This window comes from Pinus tabuliformis, chromosome 6 (genome assembly GCF_031772625.1).
Source record: "Pinus tabuliformis cultivar Carrire ecotype Pingquan chromosome 6, CPIR1, whole genome shotgun sequence".
Lineage (NCBI taxonomy): Eukaryota > Viridiplantae > Streptophyta > Pinopsida > Pinales > Pinaceae > Pinus > Pinus tabuliformis.
In genome coordinates this window covers 405366661-405379498 of record NC_142292.1, presented here as the reverse complement: position 1 = coordinate 405379498, position 12838 = coordinate 405366661, and the positions used below count along the sequence as shown (strand labels likewise).

At 34.1% G+C, this 12838-nt stretch overlaps 1 protein-coding gene across 1 annotated transcript; it reads left to right on the top strand.

Annotated features, from left to right (window-relative positions):
* Window positions 1-7868: 7868 nt before the first annotated feature.
* LOC149259023 (putative pectinesterase 11) lies at window positions 7869-9540 on the top strand. Its single transcript, XM_089446680.1, has 5 exons — window positions 7869-8182; window positions 8412-8583; window positions 8707-8910; window positions 9033-9268; window positions 9396-9540. The coding sequence occupies exons 1-5, from the start codon at window positions 7869-7871 to the stop codon at window positions 9538-9540; spliced, it is 1071 nt and encodes a 356-aa protein (XP_089302806.1).
* Window positions 9541-12838: the final 3298 nt, after the last annotated feature.

The following is a 12838-nucleotide window of genomic DNA, read 5'->3' as shown; positions in this document are numbered from 1 at the left end:
GACTCGTGCTTCTAGTTTGGTAAACATGTGCTTAATGGGATCGTAATGGTTATTCACATATTCATTGACTATGATTAGGGTTTTGTGAATTTTGGCTTAACTAATCTAGATCCCATACAATTCCCCACAATATACCTAAAGAAAACTATTTTGCTACCAATATGATCCATCAACTCTATGGTGGAATATCCACAAAAGTTTACTAACCATATGATCACTAATCGTGCCCTCTCTTGTTTCCTTAAGAAAAAGCTTAGATCCCTTACTAGCTACACCTCCTCCTCTATCAAATATTCCCATTACTTCATCCAAAAAGCCAAACATTTTCAACTTGATGAGCATGCCATCAAGGTAAGTTTTGATTTGGTGTTCTTATTTACCCAAATACCTCTCCCTAAATGCATCAATCTAATCTCCACTTTAGTTCATGCTGAGACCCTCAATCTCATCAAAATATGCCTTTATTCCACCTTCTTTACCTTCAAAGGCACATGTTACGAAAAAATTTAAGCTAGTTCCATGGGTTTTTCTCTTTCTCCGATGGTTTCTATACTCCAACGATCTACAAACCTAAGATAATTTTCGTTTTCTATAATGAAAAATGTCTCATTAATTTTATTACACTTTACTTTAGGTTTTTTATATCTTAGGGCTACATAGTGAAATTGAGATGGTGTGAAAAAGGATCAATATTAATCCTAATGCAAGCTAATGAAGTACATTTTTTGTTTCCAATTCAATTAAAACTATATAATTTAGTTTGCAAATTACTGTGGTGTGATTTTTGAAAGGAGTTCGGATTTTCCACAGTGTTCATGTTTTGTAGTCGACGTTTCGAGTCTGCAACTAGACTCATCATCAGGACAATAATGTGAGGAGAAAAGAAGGTGATTTTTAGGTATAAATATGAAACCCAGGATGTGAAGTCCAATGGCCGACACTTTTTCTTATTGATGATTTTATTTATTTTAAGCTTTATGATTTTACATTATACCAATTTTATTTATTATAAGCTTTATGCTTTTACATTATACATATTTTTAATACCTACCTTGCAATTTATTTTTAATTATTCTATAAAAATTACAATTTTATATTTTGTCTTATTATGTCATTATGCCTTATAATTAAAATTTTGAAAATTTTTATTTCTCATTAATTATGGTTTATGTTTATTGATATTTATGATGTTATTCCTAATTGATAAAGATGTGATTTTATTATTATTGTTATGAAAGTTATTTATTATGACTTCTTATAAATCATATGAATTTAAATGTTTATTATGTCCATTATAATTATATTTGCTTTTATATTTGATGAGGTTAATGTTAGCTTTATCATTTAATTATTATTAATGTTATTAATGCTTGTATCCATTAATGCTCTTCTTATTAGATGCCTAATGCTTAATGAGCAACCATTAATGGTTTGGATGCTTAATGTTTATTGAGCATCCATTAATGGTTTATGGCTTAATTATTATATTTATATTACAATATTATATTTTGTCTTATTTTGTTAATGTGCCTTATAATTACATTTTGCTTATTAATTATGGTTAATGCTTGTTGATGTTTATGATGTTATTCTTCATTGATTAAATTGAGATTTTATTATTGTTATGTAAGTTATTTATTATGCCTATTTATAATTAATTAATTTGTTATTAAAATTTTCTTTTTGTAATTTTTAAGACTATTTTGTATTATTCTTATTAGTATTCTAATATTTAATGCTTTTTTTGTTTATATTTAATATTTGTTATTGTTAATGCTATTTTAATTCTATATTTATTATTATGCTCCTTATTATCTATATTGTTATTAATTTTTTTATTTATTATGGTATTAGCTATAGCTCCTCTATATATACTTATTGTTATCTATTATGATTGATATTTATTATGATATTTATTAATGCTCTACTATATATACTTATTAATTTTTCTATTATTTACCTATTATAATGGATGTGTGCTTTATTGATAGTTGTTAATCTATGTTATTATATATGCTATTTACTAAGATATCTAAAATTGTTCTCTTATACATGTTTATTGTATCTATTACAATTTATATTTGTTTTTATATTTGCTTATAAATTTATGATGGCAGGTTAGGAATTTATAACATTGTTATTAAGATTATTAGCGGGGGTTAGCACGGGGTTCCAATTTTTGCTAATTTAGGGTAGAGGATGTGTTTTCTTTATTTTAGGTGAGAAATAAAGCTTCAAATTAACTTTAAAAAATAAGTAGAAAAATAAAATAAAACAAAAAATAGAGAATTTTTTTTTGAAGGGAGTTGGTTACTAAATATATCTAAGAAACATAACATACTACATATAGAAATAAATCTAGTAATTTTTTTTATCACATGGTTTTTTATGATGTAAAACATAGGTCCCTATCAAAAGATATTGTGAAAATAAATTTGCATGATTTTCATGAAAAATCAGAAGATTAATATGTTCTCAATCAATAATTTCTTCCTCACAAAGACCCTGTTTTAGACAATGTCCTTTTTGAGTTCAGCTAAAACTTCAAGGAGAATTCATATATTTATTTGTTTCATTCAAATTATGTACAAAAAGTCACATAATTTGATCTAAAATATGTGACTTATTTTTCCTCCTTTTATTTATTTATTTTTTAGAATAAGTTTTAAAACACACTTAGATCTAAAACTTCAAGGGTCATTCAAACAACAAAGAATCAATTCAATAATAAATAAAAACAAGGGATAGAAAAAATAGATTTCCATCAATACAAAATTATTTATAAATTAACCAAGGCAAGGGATGTAGTAAAGAGAAGGTTAAGAGGCTCACTTGTGATCTTTCCCAATGGAGTCGTCAATCATATTACCTATACATTTTCTTAGAAGTCAAAGAGTTATTGCTTCATGTATTTTTCTCTAGATACATCAAATAATGTGTGGAAAAGTGTATATGAATTAGCAATACTTAAAGCAAATACATTATATTCATCTCATTAAGTAAGATGGAATATGCATGCATGAAACCCTCACAAATCAGTGAAGTTTCTAGACCCTATAGATATCCCACTCTTAACTTCTTGAACCAACCCACTACACATATACATAGTGAAACAAGATGATGTTTTTAGCCACAGAGGACAAGTCAACATGCACTAGCAATAATTAAAAGAACCACATATAAAAATACATGAAATATGTGGGAGAGAACTCACAAATTCTTTCACTAATCAAACTATGTTTCATGCCCAATTATGAGTTTTTCCTAACTCACAAAGACCATTCTTCTCAATTATGTGACTATTATTATTTAATAATTATGAAATTGTGAAAAAATAATTATGATAAATTTCTGAGTAATTTTAGCCCTATAACATCTAAGAACTTCCTTCTAAGATTCATATAAATAAAAACAAGGGTGAAAGGGGATGAGTTTCAACCAACAACTAAGGTATGTTGAACTAGAGTCTTTCTAACTGTAGTGGAGTGGAAACTAGGGTTATTACACTCATGTCCAAGATTGTTGCAAGAAAAAGAACATTAAGACTCTATTTAAACCCCACACTGGCCTTAATTTTTTTTTTAGATCTAATAAACCAAATATGATCCTATGCTCAGCCTAGAAGTTTATCCGATTCCCTGCTCCTATGGAAAATGATACATGGGCCAACAAGAAGGTCCTTCAAGGTTCAACTAAAAGAAATTATACAATATTACCACAATATTCATATCTCAAAATCATTTATAATTGAGGGTTCCTATAATACTAAATACCTCATGAATTTTAATGATTTCATATTCTCATAACCTCTCTATTCTATACTCATCATGTCATTAGAGAAGCCCTCAAAATAGAGAAACATCCCAACAGTTTAAATGGCTAGGATGTGTATAAACTTAGTCAATGATTGAAACCCACCATCCAACATCTCACGAGACATCCACTCCACCCATTTCCTCTCACTAACTTATGTTAAAACCTTTTAATACACAATCTAATATGGTTTGTCTATTCTTTAAATATTATGCTCATTCTTAGATGTTTTCTATTATTTTTCTTGAGAAATCCATTTGAATTCCTTATTTTATTTTTAGAATTATGATCTTCATGGGCCCTTTCTCATTCACTTTTTTCCACTTTCTCCAACCTATCTTTTGACTAATTAATAAATATCTATATTTTTTTTACTAATTCTATTAAAAAAGAGAAAAATATGTACATGGAGGTCGAAACCTCAGAGGAGGCAGAGGCCAGCCCTCATTGAGAGATTCTGAGACATACATATGATGCTAGGCCAGCCCTCATTGAGAGATTCTGAGACATGCATATGATGCTATCTGTCCTTCCAGGATTAAAAGACTTCATAACATGATTTGGTAGACACAGACCCTCAAAAAAATAATTCTGTTCTGGGTTTAACACAAACTCGCCAAACCAAGAATTGTTGCTGCAGATCAAGAACAAGTTGGCTCGCACCGATACCAAATGAGAAATGAGACTAGACCCATAACTAGAGACCCAAAACATAGACACATAGCATAAAATCAAACAGAGCAAAGGCAAGAGTGCCACCCGTGGCAATGAACCAACATCATTCGGCATGTTGTGGAGAGTCGGGCGCATCCTTGTCCACCTGGCTCGAAGAGGCAATCCAAGTGACGAATCCATTGTCTTCATTCCCTTCGATACCACCTTCTGGAAGAGTTACCAGGTTGAGGATGCTGCCTACATGATGAACCAGTCGACAACCAAGGACCTCGCGCTGAGTCGAATCTGCCGAATGTGGAGGCGCCTCAGGAACAGTGCTATCTTCTTGCATGTTATCTTCATTAAACACAACCCCAGCAATCTCCCCTTGAAAGACACTATCATCCTGAGATTGAGAGGTGGTGGTGTGGGTTGAGCTGCTCGGATTGTCCTCGTCCTCCTCAGCAAGAATAACAGTGATATTGGCAGACAATACTGGCCTGTTGAGCCTGCTATGGAAGGTGAAGCAGGTTGTTTGAAAGGAATTGTGCAGGAGAGGCCCAGCGTGGCCAGAGGGCTGAGAGGACGGGGAGGCCGAAGCAATGGGGACTACTTTCTGAGGAGTAGAATTAGAGGCTCTGCCTCTATTTCCAATATTTTCTCCTCGGTGAGAGACCCCTCGACCTCGAGGCATCCTCGAATTGTCTGAACAACCAAGAAAGGGAAAATGGCAGACTTGACGGGGAGGGACTGAGCACAGAGGAACCAGGCGATACAGAAAACCCAGGCGTGCTTCCAGACAACCTGAGGGAGACAGGGGTGTGGGAAGAAAAACGGGTGGAGGTGAAAAGAACCAAGAGCAATGGCGTGAACCAAACACCATTCCATGAATAAAACCTTGAGCTTGAACTCTCGAGCCAGGCACACATTAAAGACGGTCTGTGGGACCATCATTCCATCCTGTATCCTAATAAATTCGCATGTCATTGAGATCTACGATCTTCGTCTTCAAGGGCCAGCTGCATGCAATGCGAGATCCCTCATAAATGCATCGTATTAACACCCGAATCCGGGTAATAAATATCTATGTTAATAACATTAATTACTTGAAATTAATAAGTTTAGTTACATTCACCTTGATATTATTCTCTTTATAGTATTATTTCTCATATTTATGAAATTATAACCCTAATATCATTCATGTTTTTCATTTAATTTCTGTTAATGAAAAAAATTATTAATAGAATAGGGACACTAATTAGTTTGGAATAATTCTCTACATTTACTTTTTATTGTGAAACATAACTCACAATGTTTTTATGAATTTTGAAGATTTCAATTTGATAAAAGAGGGAAAATTTAAAATTGCATGGCTACATTTCACCAAAAAGTAAGTCATCTTCATGCATTCACCCAATAGAGAAATTGTTTGTTATTTAATTAAATTATCTGATTATAGATGAGACAAGCCAAAAAATGTCTCATAATGATGAGAATCTAACCCACGGGGTTCCTTTATTCCCTTTCTTATTAATTTTTCATCTTATTAATTTCTAATCCTAAAAGTTCGTCTCTTTTAATTTTAAATTTTAAGTTTTTTCCAAAGGTTTCTCTTTTTAATAATATTTTAATAATAAGATTTTGCATTTCAATAATTTCACCCCATTTTGATTTTTAGAGTTCATCCTATTTAATTTTGATGTGAATATTGGTTTGACATTTTTTTAATTACAACATAGATTCATATATATATATATATATATATATATATATATATATATATATATATATATATATATATCAAGTCGATTAAATATGTGAAGATACAAACCTAAGGTTTGCAACCTATGAGATTTGATCCTTGTCAGTTCTTGAGTGTTTTGGAGTTAAGATGCATCTATGTTGGTTTTGAAAGACACACTAATAAAATGTTTCAGCTATAAGGAAACTTTAATTTTCTCTTGTTTTCGTATAATATATAGAATTATTCTTGTTATTAATATTTTTTAAAATATTACATGTTTAATTTCCTCTCTCTCACACACACATATAATTTTGTATATTAAACATAGAAGGAATTACTAATCTCCAAAATACAAAGATTGTTTTTTTTTAATAGAATAGAGACACTATATATATAATATATATTTGTGTGTGAGATATTAAAATCTTTTACTAAGTATGCATATTGAAATATTTAGTTTATAAGGTAAATTAATTTTTTTTGTTATTCGTATTAAATTACACATTTCCATCAAAATTACAAATAAAAATATAATGACACATTATAAAATATAGAGCCCTCTCCACTCAACAAATGAGAAATTAAAGTAAATATAGCCCTCACCACTCAATAAATGAGAAATTAAAGTAAATATGTTTTAGAATTATACATATAACATAAACTACATATATAAATCTATATTTGTGAAGGGGAATATCCACTCAATAAATAGTTTTCTTATCTGAGCTATCTAAATTTGTTAGAGTGAGTTATCTTTATACTATAGATGTTAGAACCATTAAAATCAATAAAATAGACAACTTGTAATTTTCCTGGTGTAAAACCTGGCTCTCTCATAGTCTCTCAAATTTCTAATCACCCATATATCATTATTGAACATTGAATTGTAGACCTCCTTTAAAGAGACCATTGAACAATGAGTTCTAAGACTCCTTAGCTTTATGTAAGAGGAAGTCTTAGCTTTATGTAAGAGGAAGTTGCGCTCTCAAGAAGAGTTGTCGTCTATTTCAAACTCATGAATTGATAAATGACGTCGTGTCGTGTATAATTTGATGGGAAGCCGTGAAGATTTCAACCGTTTGTTGAAATGTGAAATCTTGAAATCCATTTCATTTCAACCAATGGTAGAGACTGTAGTTTGAATTTGAGTCATGTTTGAAAATTATAGAATCAGATCAGTATAGATACGAGGCCCATTGTCTGCTACGTAGCATAATATTTCTGCCGCCAGCATCGCGGTTTAGGGTTTGCACAAATATTTCGAAGTGTGTGAACAACAAGTGGACGCAACGGATCCCTAGGGATTAGGAAAGCAAAGGCTCAAATAGCGATCGCATGATCGGTCATGGTGTGCACAACCACAACCAGAGCAGAAGGCATAACACAGTTGAGCAGAGAGATTAGGACTAGCTCCTTAGCAAAGCTGAGAGCTTCGGTTTTCATTTGGCTGAGAGCTGAAGGGTAGCTAGCTGTATATAATTATCGTGAGTAGGGCCTTACTAATTACCTCTTCTGGCCGTATACGAATTATTGTTTTATGTGTGACTGCTTTGAAAATGATAGATTATTGCTAACATATATAGAATTGGGTTGATAGATTCTTTTCAATACACAGCAATTCTGTGAATCCACCCATTCCTTTAATTCATTCATGGCCATGGCCAACTCTAGAGGATTGCTTGTTATAGGAGTATTTCTTGCAGTGGTGCACGTGTTTTTTACGCAACCTACCCACTGTGCTGTCCATAGAAAATCTGTAAAACGTATAAACAGTAATTGGGAGAAGGTGGATTCCGCAGAATTGGGGGGCAGTTCGTCTGGAATTGCTGCCAACTTTGACAAAGCCCGTGTGTTGACAGTAGCTAAGGAAGCAGGTCAAGGCGATTTCACAACGGTCCAGGGGGCCATCAATGCAGTTCCAGTGCATAACAAGAACCCCGTCGTGATTAATGTCCGTCCCGGCATTTATAGGTCGGTAATTAATGAAGCCAAATAATAATAATGTGAGAGTTTCATAAGAGGAGGAAATAGCTCCAACTTACATACATTTCTTTTATGTCGTTTACATAGAATGAATGATTTTATTGTGAAATAAATTATGTCAAAAAGGGAAGGTAAAGGAAAGTTTTGTGATCAGAAACCGAAAGGGTGTATATATGAGAGTGCTTTCCTTCTTGTGTGTACTGGTACTGGTGTGCAGAGAGAAGGTGACGATTCCTGCAGAGAAGCCATTCGTGAGGGTCAGTGGGTCGGACGCCAACAGCACCGTCATCACTTGGAATGATAGCGCGAAATCAAGCGGTGGGACATATTATTCAGCAACGGTGTCTGTGTATGCTTCGGATTTCACAGCCAGAAAAATCACAATCACGGTAAGGTTTTTGAATTTTATTATTGACTATTAATGTCATAGTATAAAAAGTACATGAGATGGCATATGCCTAGATTATATATATAATTTTTGAAATACTCAAGTCAATTTTATATATATGCAGAATTCATATGGTCCGGGAAATCTTACCCCGGAAGATCAAGCTGTGGCGGTGAGGATTTCGGGAGATCGTTCTGCGTTTTACGATTGCAGATTTCTGGGGTATCAGGACACCGTGTTAGACGAAAGTGGGAGGCATTATTTTCAAAACTGTTACATTGAGGGTGCTATCGATTTTGTATGCGGCAATGGAAGATCTATCTATGAGGTAAAGTTTAAAGCAAATACAAATAAAATCTGCAGTACCCACAGACAGACATTATTTTGATTTTGATTTCTCATATAAAATGGGAGCTGCTGATAATGATTTTTTGGATTTGTTGATTGCAGAGCTGCGATTTGCATGCCATTCCTATAGATAATGGGGCATTTACAGCTCAGAAGAGATCTTCTCCATCGGACAACACGGGCTTCGTTTTTCTGCACTGCACGTTGACAGGCAAGGGATTAATGTTTCTGGGCAGGGCATGGGCACCATATTCCACAGTATTGTATGCTTACACTTACATGGCTGACATTATCGTCCCCCAAGGATGGGATAACTGGAATGATCCCAGCAGAGATAAGTAAGCCAGCGCTATCCTTTTATTCTAACCCGCCTGCACCAGTACTCTATATATATATAATCCTGAGAATCCCATATCTCATTCTCATTCTAACATATTCCTGTTTTCATTCTTTCTGCATCTGCAGAACCGCGCATTATGGGCAGTACAAATGTTGCGGAGCTGGTGCAAGTGAAGCCAAAAGAGTTGCATGGTCGCATGAACTCAGTCCTAAGGAGGCCGCGCCGTTTACAACCATCGATTACATTGATGGGCGTAGCTGGATCAGATAGATAGATGACATCAGCTACCAATTTCATTGCAAAAAATATTCCCATACCAAACGCTGACCTGAATGAGATGTTTATACGGATACAAAGACTTTGTACCCTGGTAATAGAAAATAAGTGCTGCATGCATGCAGTGTAATGTAAGAACAAGTTTGAATATAAATTATACGCCTGGAATGGTAATAAAATGGAGATTTTGTTTTTGAAGTGATTTATAGTTTCTTTTATTAATTATGTTTAACAAAAATTAAATTAAGATATTCAAATTATTGTTATACAAATTTATTTTTCAATGTTATGAATTTTATTCGTCAATATTGAATAAATTTATTATTACAGTTCTCTCTTTCACTCTCCTAAGAGAGAATAAGTAATAACAATGTCCACTCAACATTCTTTATATATACAATAATGACATTACTATTAACACAATAATAACATGTACATGTTAGGGTTGATTTTTAAAACATCAACATTACCATAATGCCAAAAGTAGGTGACCATTCATAATTTTCTTTTACTTAATGGGTGTAACCCAAAGCTAAAAACATACCAACAAATTTTGAATTATACATATACATGTATCATGATAAGATTGTACATGAAAAATAGTACTTGAACACAGAAAAATTCAAATAGACATCCACAATTCTGATAGACACCCATTGGAAAAGGTGGGGCAGACATTCACATCCACTTGCAGAGGTGGCGCAGGAATAGCTTCTAGTAGAACCACCTTCACCATGATAATTCTAGACTTTTCAGTCGTGACGGCTTATTGTATACCCATGCCCATGCCCTTGGGAGTTGGTGACTCAAATGAAAGCATGAGAGAAACCAATACGAGATGAATCATCCCACTTGTCCATGCACATTATCCTTCCTACTCCCAACGATATCAACTCAAAGTGTTACCCACATTGTTCATCTGTGGGACAAATTTCCACAACCCATTCATTCTATAATATTACAAGGTTCCTTCCAATCACCCATATGTTATTAATAACTTTAATTGCATATGTCTGGGTATCATAGATTTCCCAATCTCATGGCTACTATCTACTATACTTGTGTGGCATAAGTAGATGCGGAGCTACTGGGTGTAGTTGGAACACATCTTTTTAGAAGAAAAAAATAGAAACATTTCTTCAATAGAAGTGAATATTGTTTTACATTAGCATACATATATTGCAGGTCTTTCCCAAGCTAAATTGTAAAATCCAAAATATAAACGAAATTGGACCACTGATATGCCATCAATACATCACTATAAGCCTATGAAAAGATTATTGACACTGAGACAAAAAACATAACAAAACAGAGGTAGACAGAGAGAGTACAAAAATTTTGGAAAAAACTAAAATTTTGAAAATGGCAGAAAGAGATTGGAATGTCTCTCCTTTTGATCTCAAAATAGCCTTGGCCACTAATGATACCATCGACCCTGCATTACTAAAGCCTATGCCCATTAGAGAGAGCCACACCATGCTTGGAAAGAGCTTCCACCTCTAGGTTTTGTTACCCGTATACATGTTGAAATGACACTCAGGTAAGGAAGCCTTCAAGTCTCGAATTCGTTACATCCAATTGCATATATGAGGGACATTGAGATCACTCCTACCATGTATCCATTGAATTAAATAGAGGGAGTCGTCAATGATCTTAACCTTCTCAATGCCTATCCAAGAGACACATTGAAGAGCACCCCATAAAGCAATCATCTCTTCCCTGCAATTGTCTCCAAACCCACTAAACCAAGAAAAATGATATGGAGAAGATGGATCAATATGAAGATATACACCACAGCCACATCTTCCCTCTGAAGATGCATCGTCAAAGTAACATATGGGGAATATATCACCCAAATCAACCAAAGTGACTGATCGAGAAGGAGTCTTGGGATGCCCTGGACCAATTTCATTAAAGCATGCAACAATCTTGAGGGCCACCATCTTGATATCTGGGACTTTACCCTCGAAAATGAGGTTGTTCCTAGCTCACCAAATCCCCTAAAATGTATAATGGGACAACCCTATAAGGCCTGGCATGTTGGGCCCATGATATGAGACAATATGTAATAGAAAATAATTCACATGCAACATTTAATCCCAGGAGATGGGAAACCTCCTCCCAAAGAACACCGACAAAAGGACATTTCAAAAAATGGTGATAATAGTCTTCCCCATTCAATTTGCAAAGAATGCATATGCCACAACCGATAAATCCCAATTTGATCAATCTATCCTAAGTCAAAATGCGGTTGTGGATTGTTAACCAGACAAAGAATTTTAATTTCAAAGGGACATGCCAACTCCACACATGATCAATCCAGTCAGTATAAGGAAGGGGCATGATGTATGAATATATGAGTGTATATGCTTCCTTGGCACAAATCTTCCCATTCACTATTTGATCGTTCCATACAAGTCGATCCCTACGTTGTGACAACGTGATGCCTGCTTGGCATAGTAGGTTTCGATAGCTTTCCCATTCCTCTTCAAAGAGATGAGGAATACCAAGATGCCATGCATGGGGCCATGCTGGGGTGGACAACAAGGTATAGTCCCCCATCCACATGCTGGCCAGAGTATCAATCCCCTGGTGATTTAGGAAATGAACCAAAGGGGCTAAGAGAATATGGCATCCAGATACACCCTTAATGGCATCCCTTCCAATTAAAATATTATGTCCATTCCCCACTAGCCAGCGAAGGCTACTACATAAACATGGGATCACCTTCTTGAGGCTTCACCGTATGATAGAGGAACATGCATTCGAGGGTGCCCCTGCTCTAACCCATTCCTCCATGCTATGCTGAAAGATGTATTTACCAAAAAACATTCTCTGCCATACGCCATATTCATTTAATACACTCCATAATTTTGTTGTCAAAATAACCATATTGAACCTTCTAAAATCCAAAATGCCCCGTCCACCAAAATATGTCAGCTTAGAGATCTCAAATAGCCTTATAAGATATATCTTGCTAGAGTTACGAGAACCTAGTTACACTTTTGGGTCATTCTATTAAATTTTTGGTTACATGTATGATATATGTTAGTTATTCAGTGTGATCATATGTACATGCGTCCATTAGTCATGAAGGATAGTAACCCATTGTTATATGCCTTGAGGTTGTATGCATGATGAGTATGTTCATTGAAACTAGAATCTTGAGGTTATATGTATCATGCTAACATGGATTGGCCTATGCAGATGGTTATGGTTATGAAATTTAGGTATGAGTTAACATATTTGTGATATTTTGTTATACTAATCTATACTGACTGTGCCTATGTGA

Excerpts from the sequence above, each read along its gene's own strand:
- LOC149259023 (XM_089446680.1), top strand. The coding sequence starts at position 7,869 with ATGGCCAACTCTAGAGGATTGCTTGTTATAGGAGTATTTCTTGCAGTG. Across the intron at positions 8,584-8,706 it reads CCAGAAAAATCACAATCACG|AATTCATATGGTCCGGGAAA; the intron begins GTAAGGTTTTTG and ends ATATATATGCAG. Across the intron at positions 9,269-9,395 it reads AATGATCCCAGCAGAGATAA|AACCGCGCATTATGGGCAGT; the intron begins GTAAGCCAGCGC and ends CTGCATCTGCAG.